The following is a 15,974-nucleotide window of genomic DNA, read 5'->3' as shown; positions in this document are numbered from 1 at the left end:
ATAAAATAAACAGTCTTTGTTTGTGTATTCTAATACAAGAGGACATATTCAGACTTGTCTTTCTTCCCAGCAAGCCGATTATTCTACCAAAACACATGGGAAAAAATAGAAAACTAAAGGGATGAAACCAAATACAACATTGGTTACCCCCAGGCTAGAGCTCATGTGTTTCTTTCCTTTCCAATGTATTTGGTTTAGTTTTTAATTAGATTAGACTTCCAGTATTGTGGTGGGAAGCCAGATATCCCTGTTTCACCTAATGCTTCCTCTGAAAATGCACTACAGAAACCAGATCCATAGATGGTTTTGTTAGACATCTAGATATATTTTTGAATGCCTTTTTGTTAATGTAATGTATGATTTTATCAACCACATTATTTAACTATTTTATTATATTAAGCTTAAAATAAAGTAGGGCTTCATCAGGGCTTCAACATTAACTGATGTTATGCGACTAAAACTTAATTTTTCTCTCTCACAATAAGTCATTCCAAAAATCATGTAAATGGATGTTAGTAGGTTTACATATATCTCAGCTACCACACTAGCCATAAAGACATAGGCATGTTATCCAAGCATTAATGGCAAGGAAAGCCCCTTATACTCAGAAGCGGCACAGAGGAGGTGTTTCTCCCTCCTATCTGCTTCAAGGTCTTGATAAATTGTGGCATTTCTTTGTTGTTTAAAATCCAGTATTACCGTAATACTTTTGACTTTTATAAGTTTAACAAAGAACCCTGTCTTGACTTCTGTTTCCATTGCAGTTTTGCAAAATATTCCTTTTTTCGAATTGCCTGAAAAACCACCTCATGCGAGTGTAAAAACTTTTTTGCGATATATGGGAGTTTTTGCGAAATTTCATTTTCATTGGGCGTATTTTCAATTTCAATTTGCGCAATTTGAAGGGTAATGGAAACGCGGCTAACGAAACCTGCCATTACACAACCATTAATTAAAAAATAGCTCATGAAAAAGTTAAAGTGTATAAGGAATAACATGTCAAACTATTTTACCATCAAATGTATAATTAAATGACCAATTCAGCATGTAAAACATGTAAATATATTTATGGTATAAATGATTAAAAATATATATTTATTGTTGCAATTTTAGTTTAGAGAAAGCTAAATTCATAAAAAATTATTCTGATTTAAGAACTAGGCGATTTTAATGAGCTTAAGCCCCAGTGCACACTAGCTCTGGCCCTCTATAGACTACATAAAAATAAATAGTTATAATTTAAGTTTTAAAGCCACTCCTTTCAATTTTTCCATCTTCAGACCAATTAAAGTGCGAGTTAGACACGTATTCCATGTAGAAAGTGTCTAAAATGTAATGGCATACTGTCAGAGGGCGAGTGTGTCTTGGCTGATGCAATGTAAACTCGCTGTCTTTAGAGGCAATGTTGCTTTTAGCAGCGTACGGTGGGGTGGTTGGTTGGTTAACATGCTTTAGGTTGCGCGTTCAGTTGCAGCAATCATGCGAATGCCAGACAGGACCTAGAATAGAGCTGCCTGCTCTCCAGCCGTATGAAATGTTAGCGTTTATGTTGTTAGCGAGCCCACTGTTCCCTCAGAGAGAAGGAGAGCGTATTCCGCGGCATGCTGCTGGCAAAGCGAGCGGGATAATAATTGGCTGTTTTATTCCGGCGGACAGCAGCAGCGTGGGGTGGACACGTCTCTCAGCCGCTTGCACACGCCAGGGAGGGGGGAAAAGCGTCCGTAACAGGGACGCCGAGAATAAAACAAGATCCACTTCTGAACCCAGAATAAACACAGTCCAGCAAAACATGCACTGTCTGGCCTCTTCTTGGGCTTTATTTTTTTACTTTGTTTGCTGCAGATGGAGCAGTGGCCCTTTTTTAGGGTTTCTTGGGAGCGTTCATATTTCTAGCTGACTAAACAGACTAAACACAACTCTTGACTGGACGCATGACCTCCAGTACCTTCTGTGGTTTTTTTTGCTCCTTCAGTCTCTTTCGTCATTTTATTGGCTCTTCAAAGGATTCCATAGGCGCACCGCAGTACCATATAAGTCCAAATCTCAGCCTTTTATGGCCACTGTTTGTCATTCATGCTTCCTCCCCACATTTTGCTTTCTGCATTTTCCAGGTTTCTCACTCGATAATTCCCATCAACAATACACCTTCCCATTTAGTTTCATTTGAGCTTTTGGCATGAGACACTTTTTTTCTCTTGTTGGACACAAATGAAACTTCTGTAGAGGAGCCAATCCCATTGAAGGTTTGTTTTTTTGACAGCTCAGGTCGGGGAACGTGTCTGGACAATGAGCCTCTGAAACAAGACTTCCTGTACCCCACAGTGGCTCCAGGGCAGGTGTACGATGCAGATGAGCAGTGTCGTTTCCAGTACGGTGCCTCCTCCCGTCAGTGCAAATATGGGGTAAGAAGGCTGCAACACACTATCATGCTCTGGGAATATCGTTGTTACGTGATGACATTTGTTGGCTCAGAGACAAAGAATTTTAGGCATTTTGGGGTCAGAAAATGAGACAGTTTGGATTAAACCAGATTTTTAAAAGAAAATAACAATATGGCTTTAATCATAAAGTATTCATTAAAAGAGAAAAAAAATTAAATGTAAATGTGAAATATTTTTGCCCCTAGTGTCACCAAATGAAATTGCAAAATTAATACCTGTTTTCAGACAGGTTTCCCCAAACGCATGCCATTGGTTGAGACAATGTTGCTGTGTCAGACTGGTCTTTATATAGACAGAGCAACAAATACATTTTTTACAGACTTCTGTTCTAAACATCCGCACACATATCAACAACCAAAAATTAACTACCATCGTAGCAAGCACAATTGTTCTGCAGTTGCTTAACCCTTAAATCCATGAATGTTTCGCCAATCATTATTACTTATTCGGGTCTTTAGCGACCCGGATCTGTATGGATTTGTATAAAACTCTCCTAATATTAGAGTAACAATTACAAAACAGTAAAATAAAGTATCATTTGCAATCTCAAACATATTCTCAAAACTATTATTTTCAACATCTTAAAAATCAAAATGAATATATCGCTGATAGCTTCTTCACCAGATCCACCATAAAGTGGCAGTGACACTAATATTGTTGAGCCCTTTCAAGTTTTGCTGATGATACTTTCTATTCTTTTGTTTTCTGCCTGTGGTAACTATGAGTGAAACGTCACTTCATCATTGTATATCAGACATTGCCAGCTTGTGGAGTAAAGAATTGCACTTATTCAGTCAAAGATTCAATTATTGTTGTGCTGAATAAATATACTTACACTGTTAAACACCTTGGGTCGTTAGCGACCCTATACAGTTTTGTAAAAAAAAATGAATGGGAAAACGTCTCGGTTACGTATGTAACCCTAGTTCCCTGATAGGGAACGAGACGCTGCGTCAAGCTGTGGGAACGCCCCTGCGTTGTGCGTCATGAAGCACGTATGGAATCAGTCCAATGGAGAGACGGAACGTCATAGGCGGGTGACGTCATCGACCAGGAAACTATAAAGCACCCCCAAAACACAAGCGCGACAGCTTCTGATAGGCCTGAAGGAAGCGCTAACGGGCATGCTGGGAGTATGGCAGAACGACGCAGCGTCTCGTTCCCTATCAGGGAACTAGGGTTACATACGTAACCGAGACGTTCCCTTCCAAGGGAACTCGAGCTGCGTCGAGCTGTGGGAACGCCAATACCCACGTCGCCATAGGAGCAAATGACCGTCATGTGGGAACTAGCGCACAGAGGACGAGAGCACCTGCGCCCCAGGAGTGGAACTCAAGTCCAATTCATAGAACTTAACAAATGAATGCGGTGAGGACCACCCAGCCGCATCACAAACATCACTTAGCGATACTCCTGACAACAATGCCTTAGAAGCAGCCATACTCCTTGTAGAGTGGGCTCGTACAGCCAAAGGTGAAGGCTGACCAGCCGACTCATAAGCAAGTGAGATGGCCTCAACCACCCACTTGCTCATTCTCTGTTTAGACGCGGGACACCCTCTCCTGGGTGGCCCAAAGCACACAAATAACTGTTCTGATTTCCTCCACAGGGCAGCTCTGTGGACGTAAGCGTCTAACGCCCTAACCGGGCAGAGAAGGTTAAGTTTCTCCTGATCTGATGACACAAAACGAGGAGGATAGAAAGCCTGCAGCACTGTAGGTCTAACAGCATTAGTAGGGACCTTAGGGACATAACCTGGTCTAGGGTATAGAAAAGCCTTAACCATACCAGGCGAAAACTCCAGGCACGAGGGTGCAACCGACAGAGCCTGCAAATCTCTGATTCTCTTAAGTGAGGAGATTGCAAGCAGGAAAAGAGTTTTATAAGTGAGAAATTTCTCAGAAACTTCCTCAATAGGTTCAAAGGGGGCCAAAGAAAGGCCCTCGAGTACAATGGCCAAATCCCAAGTCGGCACCCTCATACGAACTGCAGGCCTCAGCCTCAAAGTGCCACGAAGGAAGCGAGTTATAAGTGGGTGTCTCCCAAGAGAAACTCCACTGAAATGGACATGGTAAGCAGCTAGTGCCGCCACATACACCTTTAGTGTGGAGGGGGATAACCCTGCAGAGAAACGATCCTGCAGAAACTCCAGCACTGCACCCACTGGGCCGTTAACTGGGTCCTGCCGGTGTTCTGCACACCAAGAAGTGAAAAGTTTCCACTTCAGGGCATATAACTTCCTCGTGGACGGAGCTCTGGAGTGAAGGATGGTCTCAACAACCTCAGTTGAGAGACCAGATTCTATGAGCTGGGCCCCCTCAGAGGCCAAGCCCACAGTTTCCACAACTCTGGGCGGGGGTGAAATATCGTACCGCCCTCCTGAGAGAGTAGATCCCTCCTGATCGGAATCTCCAAGGGAGAGCCGTCCAGAAGAGATATTAGGTCCGCGAACCATACTCGGGCCGGCCAGGACGGGGCTACTAGAAGTACAGGTCCTTCTCAAAAAATTAGCATATTATAATAAAGTTCATTATTTTCCATAATGTAATGATAAAAATTAAACTTTTATATATTTTAGATTCATTGCACACCAACTGAAATATTTCAATTTTTTTATTATTTTAATACTGATTATTTTGGCATACAGCTCATGAAAACCCAAAATTCCTATATCAAAAAATTAGCATATCATGAAAAGGGTCTCTAAACGAGCTATTAACCTAATCATCTGAATCAACTAATTAACTCTAAACACCTGCAAAAGATTCCTGAGGCTTTTAAAAACTCCCAGCCTGTTTCATTACTCAAAACCGCAATCATGGGTAAGACTGCCGACCTGACTGCTGTCCAGAAGGCCATCATTGACACCCTCAAGCAAGAGGGTAAGACACAGAAAGAAATTTCTGAACAAATAGGCTGTTCCCAGAGTGCTGTATCAAGGCACCTCAGTGGTAAGTCTGTGGGAAGGAAAAAGTGTGGCAAAAAACGCTGCACAACGAGAAGAGGTGACCGGACCCTGAGGAAGATTGTGGAGAAGGACCGATTCCAGACCTTGGGGGACCTGCGGAAGCAGTGGACTGAGTCTGGAGTAGAAACATCCAGAGCCACCGTGCACAGGCGTGTGCAGGAAATGGGCTACAGGTGCCGCATTCCCCAGGTCAAGCCACTTTTGAACCAGAAACAGCGGCAGAAGCGCCTGACCTGGGCTACAGAGAAGCAGCACTGGACTGTTGCTCAGTGGTCCAAAGTACTTTTTTCGGATGAAAGCAAATTTTGCATGTCATTCGGAAATCAAGGTGCCAGAGTCTGGAGGAAGACTGGGGTCCATCAGTGATGGTCTGGGGTGCCATGTAAGCTGCTGGTGTTGGTCCACTGTGTTTTATCAAGGGCAGGGTCAATGCAGCTAGCTATCAGGAGATTTTGGAGCGCTTCATGCTTCCATCTGCTGAAAAGCTTTATGGAGATGAAGATTTCATTTTTCAGCACGACCTGACACCTGCTCACAGTGCCAAAACCACTGGTAAATGGTTTACTGACCATGGTATTACTGTGCTCAATTGGCCTGCCAACTCTCCTGACCTGAACCCCATAGAGAATCTGTGGGATATTGTGAAGAGAAAGTTGAGAGACGCAAGACCCAACACTCTGGATGAGCTTAAGGCCGCTATCGAAGCATCCTGGGCCTCCATAACACCTCAGCAGTGCCACAGGCTGATTGCCTCCATGCCACGCCGCATTGAAGCAGTCATTTCTGCAAAAGGATTCCCGACCAAGTATTGAGTGCATAAACGAACGTAATTATTTGAAGGTTGACTGTTTTTGTATTAAAAACATTCTTTTATTGGTCGGATGAAATATGCTAATTTTTTGAGATAGGAATTTTGGGTTTTCATGAGCTGTAGGCCAAAATCATCAGTATTAAAACAATAAAAGACCTGAAATATTTCAGTTGGTGTGCAAGGAATCTAAAATATATGAAAGTTTAATTTGTATCATTACATTATGGAAAATAATGAACTTTATCACAATATGCTAATTTTCTGAGAAGGACCTGTAGGCTGACCCCGTCCCGGCGAACCCTCTCCAGAACTCCTGGTAGCAGAGCAACCAGGGGAAAAGCATACAGACGTGACCTCGGCCACGGCTGTACCAGAGCGTCCAACCCCAGAGGGGCTGGCTGACTGATGGAGAACCACAGATGACAGTGCGTTGTCTCTTTGGAAGCGAAAAGGTCCACCTCTGCGCGACCGAAACTCAACCAAAGGAGCTCCACCACCTCGGGGTGGAGCCTCCATTCCCCCGGGCTCGGCCCCTGCCTCGACAGGGAGTCTGCTACCACACTCAAATAACCAGGAAGATACATAGCTCTCAGAGACCGTAACTTCCCCTGGGACCACAGGAGGATCTGACGGGCCAACTTGTAAAGTGGACGCGACCGCAGGCCCCCCTGATGATTTATATTCGAGACCACCGACATGTTGTCTGACTGAACTAGCACATGATGACCTCTGAGGTCTGCTAGGAAGTGTTTCAAAGCTTGGAACACCGCCAACATCTCTAGACAATTTATATGCCATGATAGATGATGGTCCTGCCACAGACCTTGGGCTGGATGACCACTCATGACCGCCGCCCACCCTGTGAGGGAAGCATCCGTCGTTAGCGTTACGCGACGACAAAGAGCCCCCAACACAGGCCCTTTGGATAGGAACCAGGTTTCTTTCCACATGACCAGAGCACAAAGACAGCGCCGCGTGACATTGATCGTGCGGAGGGGATTTCCCCTCGGGGAGAATCCCTTGGTCCGGAGCCACCACTGCAGTGGTCTCATGTACAACAGGCCGCAAGGTATAACGTGGGACGCTGCTGCCATCAGACCCAACAGTCTCTGAAACTGTTTTACAGTGCGTAGCTGGCCTAGCTTTACTTGTTTCATAGCTGAAAGAATCGAAGCGATGCGGGTCGGAGAAAGTCACGCCCGCATCGAGACCGAATCCCAAACGACGCCCAGAAAAGTGGTCTTCTGAGAAGGAGATAATACACTTTTCTTTGCGTTCAGCCTCAACCCCAACTTTCTTATATGAGCGAGAACGACATCTCGATGCCGAACCGCCATCTGCTCTGTCTGAGCTAAAATCAACCAATCGTCGATGTAATTGAGGATACGAATGCCCTGAAACCTCAGGGGCACTAAAGCTGCATCCATGCATTTCGTGAAAGTGCGGGGAGATAAAGCTAGGCCAAATGGAAGAACCTTGTACTGGTACGCCTCGCCCCCGAAGGCGAACCTCAGGAACTTCCTGTGTTGTGGAACGATGCAAATATGTAAGTACGCGTCCTTCAGATCTATCGTGACAAACCAGTCCTCGGATCTGATTTGTGACACGATCTGCTTGATAGTGAGCATCTTGAATTTTAGCTTCCCTACCGAGCGATTCAACAGGCGCAGATCTAAAATTGGACGCAACCCCCCATCCTTCTTTGGAACGATGAAATATCGGCTGTAAAAACCTGACTCCAAACTGGGAGGAGGAACCCGTTCTATAGCCTCCTTTTGAAGGAGCGCTTTCACCTCTTGTTCCATTACCAGAGCCTGCTCGGGGCCCACCACTGTGGGCAGAACCCCTCTGAATTTTGGTGGACGACACCTGAATTGGATAGCATAACCCTTTTTTACTGTGTGCACAACCCACTGAGATATTTTTGGAAGGCTTTTCCACTCTGCCAGAAACACTACTAAGGGTACCAGTCTCTCGAGACTGGCCTCTGGTGTAGCTTGAACAGCAAACACAGCCCCCTGTAACGGCGCACCGGCAGGGAACGACTGGCTTAACTGCTCTGAGACCCTCCTCAGAGGGGGCGAGCGTCCCTCAGGAAAGCGCTCGCTGGGACCGTCTGTGCCCCGGCATGAAGGAGGGGTTGGCAGAACCGGCCCGTGAGGGCACCGAAGAAGAGCGGGCACCGTGTAAAGAGGTGAACACCTCTCTCCCACGGCAGGGACCACCCTCAGACTTCTTCTTTGCCGAAGCCTTCTTGGCCATAATAACTGTCCTCAGATCAGTTTTGCCAGAAGACTTCGGCTGAGAGTGCCGCGTCTGGTCCCACTGTTTGGAAGGGGGAGCGCGAGACGCGACACTCTGCTTCTGTTGCGCCCTATGTGAGGAGCTGACTGACGGCCTGGACTGCTCCCGCCCAGCAGTACCGAGGACATGAATTTTAAGAGGCATAAATTTCTGAAACGCTGCCGACTTTTTCTTCTCTTCCTGAAATCTATCTATGACAGTATTGACAGAATCACCAAAAAGACCATGAGGAGAGAGCGGGGCGTCCAAAAGAAAAGCTTTGTCTTTTTCTTTCATGCCAGAGAGATTTAACCATAGATGCCTCTCTGCGGCCACCAGGGCTGCCATAGTACAGCCCATTAGCTTGGCCGACTCCTTGGTGGCGCGCAGAGATAAATCTGCAGCCTGACGCAGTTTGCGAACTACGTCAGTGCTGACCTCTTGAGTGTCACTCACATCCTTTAATAAGTCAGCCTGGTATGCCTGCAAGATGGACATCGTGTGCAGGCACGCCGAGGCTTGACCGGCCGCCGAATACGCCTTACCCACCAAAGCTGATGTACTTCTAAGAGGCTTAGAGGGTAAAAGTGGTGCTTTAAAAGAAGATGCAGCTTCAGCAGAAAGATGACTAGCAAGCGCCTCTTCTGCTTTGGGCATCGCCCCATAACCATGAGATTTTGTCCCCAAAATGTTTGAATAAGTGGACGTTTAAGGGCTAAAAACACGATAAGAGACCGGCTTTTTCCACGATCTCGAAACCTCTGTGTGGAGATCAGGGAAGAAGGGCAAGCACCGGCGTGGAGGTTGAGAACGGGAAGGCAAAAATCGTTCATCTGATTTAGATTTTTCTCTAGACTCCTGACTAACAGCTGTCCACTCGATGCTTAACTTAGAAACAGCACGAGTGAGCACCTCCATAAGCTCCTCACTTTCGGGAGAGCGAGATGGCGAATCATCGACATCTCCCGCATCCAGACTAACAACATCCAGATCCTCAGAACTGGATAGTTGCAGTACTGGGGCCTCAGTTCGGGGGGAAGAAACCGCAGAGCGTGCTTCCGAACCCGAGACTGAGGCACTGGATCTAACAGGTAAGGGCTGAGATAGGGCAGAGCCCGTCTCAAGCTCCGCTGTTAGATCCATCTGCGATCCCCACGAATGACGTCGCCGCTCAGCCTCGGCATAAGCGGGACCCGATCCGCGGGGATCGCGAACCGAACCACTCTCCTCAAAGAGTGATCGGCGGGAGCGGAGCGTTCTAAGAGGCAAACGCTCGCAATGCTCACAATCAGCCCCCTCGAGAGCTGACTGGGCATGCTGCACTCCCAAACAAACAACACATAAGCTGTGTGTATCCCCGCCCGTTAAATAGCGCGAGCAGGGAGGAACACACTTCTTAAATTGTTGTTCGCTCGCCATTGTCTCTCAATATAACATATATATATATTAGTTTAAATAGTTCAAATAGTTCAAATAGTTTTTTGAAATAGTGAAACTCCTGCTTAGTGACAGACAAAAACACTTGAGACAGATCCACATATAGCGCTTACTGAAGGCATAGAAGCTGTCGCGCTTGTGTTTTGGGGGTGCTTTATAGTTTCCTGGTCGATGACGTCACCCGCCTATGACGTTCCGTCTCTCCATTGGACTGATTCCATACGTGCTTCATGACGCACAACGCAGGGGCGTTCCCACAGCTTGACGCAGCTCGAGTTCCCTTGAAAGGGAACAGGCATTTAAATTTTTTTTTTTTTTTCTTGTTATATTTTTTATAATGAATTTATTGTGGAATACTAAGAAGGTTAATGTCTAACTTTAAAAATGAATGAGGAGGAGAGTAGTGAATGACATCCCGGGTCACTAAAGACCCGAGGTATGTGTTTAAGGGTTCAAATTTAAATAAAATAACATTTTTAATCATGTACATAATGCGGCAGATGTTCGATTTTTTAAACACTGTAGAAATGTTGTTCTGACATTGTTTGCATTACTTAAGTTAAATATTTGGTTGTTGTGCTAAATATCCCAAATCGATGCCAACAATGGGTGAAGTCTGTTTGTAAGCAGTTTATGGACTTGATGAATTTTGGTATTTTTATTGTCTTTGAAATGCTTCATTCAAATGTATAGATTGCATTATTTTAATAGCTTATATTAACATTTTTAGTCTATTTAAAGAAAATTACCAAGTCTGTGTTTTCTAAATATTCCAAACGCATTTTGTTTGGATTACTTTTTTTCTTTTGGATTTAATGTTTTTCAAGAACGTTTAAAATATGTTACTGAGACATTACCTAACTGCAACCAATGCAATGAAGCGAAAAGCGCTAAATATTCAATGTAAATACGAATTCTCGTCCTAACCAAGTGTGATTTTCTTGAAAATGCCAGGACGCAGAATGATGTAACGTGAACACATCAGATATTTGCTACATTCTTGACCTGTGAGGTCTTTACCTGTGTGCTTTACCTGTGAGGTCAGAACCTGCTGCATATGTATTAAATCCAAGAGCTGATTTTAATAACACTGTTTGATTCAGAAGGCGGTTTGGACATAGAGAGCAAGACAGCTACTTAAAGAGCTCTGAGGAGACATGAAGCCGGAGGTCAAGCAGTTATTTTTACCACTGACCCAGAGGAGACTAGCCAAAGGACATGATTTGTTCAGCAGGCAACATTACAAGAAAAGCTCTCTGATGTACAGAGCAGTGAGGGAAAAAACGTGCTGTGAGTGAGTGCTGTGGTGTCTCATTTGGACTTGTAAAGAATATATCGAGTTTAAGTTTTTGTAACACTTGCCCTGATTGTGGAGAACTTTTGGAAGCTTTAAGAAACACAGGTGATAGCAATCAGCGGAAATTATTTTCACTTCCTTTGAGGGCTAGAAGGGAGGCTGCCAAGTTGATACTCTCTTGTAATTTGTCGCATGATGCCATTCATGTTGTCGAAATTAAAGATCGTTGTTTTATCAGCACCTGAAACGAGCTTTGCCGAGGACTGTTTGAAGTCGGGCCACATATCTTTCAGAGAAAGTCCATACTTGAGGTTTGTTTCTTTTCCTGCCGAATCCCTAGACTTTTGGAAATGATAATGATTTTACCCAAAGAATAACAAACTTAAGCAAATAAACTGACACAGGGGGGAAAAAGAGCTTGAAGCAAGCCAGGAAAATTAATGATCAATAAGAGATGGCGCTCTGCTTAGTACAAATATGCGGCTTTGCGTTCTACACCAGAAAAGAATTAAATTACCCGAGATTACAGAGTTCTTTTGTTTCATTGAGAGATATATCCGACAGTGGATGAACGCATGCCAAAAAGACAACCCTGTAATTTCTCTCTTAAGCTCATAACTGTGGTATAGATCAGCATGGAAGACGGTCATGTAAAGAAAAAAACTCTTGCATTCCCTTGGCTCAAGTTTAATACAGCGTGTAGTGTTAGTGGATTCTGACAATCTTTTTTTTCTGCCAACCATCTGTTTAATACATGCCTTTGGAGAATTATAACCACACCAGCGAACCAGAGGTTTGAATTTGGTTTGGAAAAACTGGTACGGAGAGATAAACACACACCCAGGGGGTGGACGAAAAATTCTAAACCTAAAAATATATTAATATCAAAGACCTAATAAGGTGCACAACCACCTTTTGCCTTTATTCCTTCCTGGAATGCTGCCATTCTCTGTCTGAATGGTGTGGACTGTCATTTTATCCCATTCTTCCCACAATAAAAAAACATTGACTCTATTGTGTCTTTAGGATAAAGGCAGTGGAAATCTATTTCTTAATCTATTTTGCTTCAGATCAGTGGTGTTTGGATCTAGTGACTAGGGAGGATGTGGGAGGCATTAGGCTTTATCCTTCTGTTTATTTAACCATCAATTAATTAACATTGCATATGAGGAGATTATCACCAAGGAATATGGGAACATCATTAAAAAATATTTAGTGGCACCGGAGAGCACCTAGTATGGTAAAGTGGATTCGGCAATTTCGACGTTACTGGGTCATATTGGCGCTGGAGGCTGGGTATGTACGAGTAAACTTGTGACAACTTTTATGCTGAGGTCATCCATGTTTTGCATATGATGTCATAACATTTCCTCACTTCAAGACATTAAATAATTGTTCAGATTTTGTGTTATTTGACTATTTGACCTCTTTGCATGGGTGGTTAATGAACTCAAACATCATACACATATGTGATTAATCAGATATATGCACAACATATGCGTAATATTACATTATATCTTGTACCTGACTCAGCTGTCATATACATTGATTTTAGTCAATTTAATTTTACTCTTTTAGTATTTTTACTAGAATGCCATCTATGTCAAATGAATACCAGAAGTGGCTCTGAAAATTTAAAAAAAAAATTGATAGTAATTACTTTGGTCTTAGTGAAGTAGGCCAATTTTTATGCTACCCTGCACTCCCAGCTTAAACCCATCAGTGCCTGAGTCTTGCTGGTCAAGCCTACCCCTCTTACCCTCTCAGCATGAGCATCTTGAAGGAGCCAGCAGGAAACCTTATTAAAACCAGCTGCAGAGGTGGAGCTTTTGCAACCTGAGAGTGGCAGTTTGCCGCTTTATTTAATCTGGATGGGCTGGCCAGCTGAGTCTTATTTACTGACCTGGGGTCAGTGGCGGTGCTCCCTATCATAAGTCTTTTTCATGGGGGCACTTCTCTGTCCTGTAAATCCTGTGAAGTTCAAGCTTTAAAGGGACTTTGTGCACTTTATTGGGAAATACAATGCAGGGTTCTACAAAGCTACACTTGTATACAGAGATTCATTATATCTTCATGTTCAAACTTCAGGCCCCAGCATACGTAGTTCCTTCAGAGCACATGGAAGTTAGCCCTTTGGTACATTTGTCAGCTACTTATAAGGGAGTTTTAGTAATTCATCCTGATTATGCCAATACTTTTTTATCCCATTTCCAACTGTGATGTGCAAAGTTCGTTATGTAAATTTGAGGGAGTCCTACTGATTTTGAAACTTAACTTGATGAGCAACAAAACGTCTTCTAATAAAGCTTAGATGCTTAAGGTGCAGTAACATTAGCAAAACTTTGGCTAAATTTTGCATGCAAAAGAAGGTATATTGTCCATGAAGCACCGCTGACTGATCACTTCCAAACCAAGCAGCTTTATATTGGTAAATGCTGTGAATTTGTGTCATATACAAGGAATTATGGGTAGGGCTGTCAACGTTAATGCATTAACACATTCAATGAATTAAAAATTCTTAACATGTTAAAATAAATTTACACAAATAACGCATTTAACATCAAAATATCCCACCACTGTATGGCCAGATAATTTGCAAACTACATTTCCCGGCTTGATGAAGCAAACCAGCGTCTTGCTAGAAAATTTTTGATGGATGAGGATTGCAATTAAGGTAAAAATGATTGCGGTGACATACAGGAGTTGTACAGTAAGCATCCGTGAGTCCATTTTATGAATGCGCGCTCTCGATGCACTGATGGCACATTGTATTTACGCACAGACATATATCACTATATTCAGGTTGTTTCCACACACATTCAGGTTAATGTTTTGATTTGTCATGTGTACGTTGCTGTGTTTAGTAATTCTGAATGGATCTGTGTACTGTAGTAGGTAATGCAGTCAGGTTATTGGATTAGTTGTTTTTTTTTGCCATCTCCATGTGGTCCTGTTCTGTATTTCAAAAAAAGGGTGCGATTAATCACAATTAAAATGTTTAATCTATTGACTGCTCTAATTATGGGTAAAAGCAAGTCTGTCGAGTGGTAATATTCCCTTGGCCATTATCCAAGCTTCAATGCTCCAGGACAAGGAAAGTCCCGGCCTTTACAACCTTTCTCCCTTCCTTGCGGGCCAAGCATTAGCCACATGAGGTCTAAGAGCAGAGCACTAAGGTTAAGCTAGGTAAATTTCTTTTTTTTTGACACAGCCCATAGGAAATACTTGCCTAGGGAGAACAATTTTTAAACTGCGACCTTGGCTTGGCCCACCACTACCTCCAGAGGGAGCATATACGTGAACTGCTAGAAATATTGTTTCTCACTATCCTTGACCCTAAATACCCGACCCCTAGGGAAGCGCAGACAAGCTTCAGCTCTACTACCCCAAAGCAATTGGGGAAAGTGCTCTCAACCTGCCTGGACTCGTCCAGGATCCAAAGACTCCCAGTACTCGATAAGGTGCCCAGTAAAAAGAAGGGATGCTATATGGCACATGCTATGGGTGAAACAGTTCACAAAATCCTCGCTTCGGTTTGTACCACGGATCTGTGCTCACGGTTTTCGGTTAGATTCGGTATACATTGTTAATGTTTTTTCCTTTTAAACACTTTAGAAATACCATACATCAGCATAAAATATATAGCCTTATAATCTACCATTTACAGTATTTAAAAAATAAGTTATTCTCAAGGTCATGCAATAAAAAAACTAAAAGAATGAGGTAGCTTGATCATAAATTAAATCTGTGTGTTTCTGATACAGCAAGGGGAGATGTTGTTAATTTCAACAGGCTTTTCATTTATTTATAAAAGAGTTTACTACTGTTGGCCTTAAACTAATTGTAGTCGAGAACAAAAACACTTATTGTCAAATTTAAAGAATAGGCTTAGTTGTCACTGTCAGTGCCTACATTTATTACAGTGTTGTTTAAATGCTTCGGGTAGTAGAAGTTGTTCTTTCCTACCCGACTTTCTCTTTCTTTCGCTGTCAGTTGACATAGGCTACGTCTCCGCAGACGTAAACTGTAAACTGTCGCGTATTTTTATACAGCACTCTCATACCGCCGTTATCGTCATATGTAGCACTAAATCTAAAATGATCCCACACAGTAGACCGAAACGATACTGTCGGTGCCTTGGGGAAGTTACTGTCGGTGCCTTGGGGAAGCTGCCATAATAATTAATAAAGGCTGGTTTCTAAAGTACTTCTTCCTGCATTAATGTTCATGGGTAGCCTAAATGGGTTCCATTCAGACCTTAATATTAAATAGTTTACTGTTATATGTCAACAAGATTCAATAAGACATTTTCACCTGGCTATACCCAATGTTTAGAACTGTTTGGGTAATTATGCAAATTAGCTAATACGTAATTATATTATGCACCGTTTGTCCATGTTAACAAACAATTTAAAAAAACTTGTAATACATTTTTTGTTTGTCTTGATGTAAGCAATCAACTCAGTAATTTTCATGGTGATATCTAAAGGTTCAAATTTTACTCTTTTCACGTGAGAAAAAGTATGAATAGGCGTATGAATGGGATATATTTGGGTCTTTTTCGAAACTTTACCCTAATGGGATTCTTCGGGGCTTTTTTTTCCTTTCTCAGGACATATTGAGGATACAAAATCAGTTGAGTTTGCTTCTGTTGCAATTTGTTCAAGGTTGACCCCCATTTTGGCTTAAAATGACTGGACTGTAGTGTCAATCCAAGATTCAGTGTTGAGTTCCACT

The 15,974-nt window shown here is 43.0% G+C and overlaps 2 protein-coding genes across 2 annotated transcripts in view; one reads left to right on the top strand and one right to left on the bottom strand.

Annotated features, from left to right (window-relative positions):
• Positions 1-15,974, top strand: part of adamts6 (ADAM metallopeptidase with thrombospondin type 1 motif, 6) — a 96,538-nt gene that overhangs the window by 30,143 nt on the left and 50,421 nt on the right. The window contains exon 11 of the mRNA XM_077243170.1: positions 2,261-2,402. Coding sequence (XP_077099285.1) covers positions 2,261-2,402 — 142 coding nt within the window. The remainder of the gene's footprint in view (positions 1-2,260; positions 2,403-15,974) is intronic.
• kiaa1958 (KIAA1958 ortholog) overlaps positions 1,938-15,974 on the bottom strand; it is a 269,067-nt gene continuing 255,030 nt past the window's right edge. Inside the window, exon 7 of the transcript XR_013207137.1 lies at positions 1,938-1,948. The gene's annotated coding sequence lies outside the window, so the exon portion shown is untranslated. The remainder of the gene's footprint in view (positions 1,949-15,974) is intronic.

Source organism: Siphateles boraxobius, unplaced genomic scaffold (genome assembly GCF_051911475.1).
Source record: "Siphateles boraxobius isolate OS27281-9 unplaced genomic scaffold, OSU_SipBor_1 25, whole genome shotgun sequence".
Taxonomy (NCBI): domain Eukaryota; kingdom Metazoa; phylum Chordata; class Actinopteri; order Cypriniformes; family Leuciscidae; genus Siphateles; species Siphateles boraxobius.
This window is presented reverse-complemented; position numbering and strand designations above follow the sequence as displayed.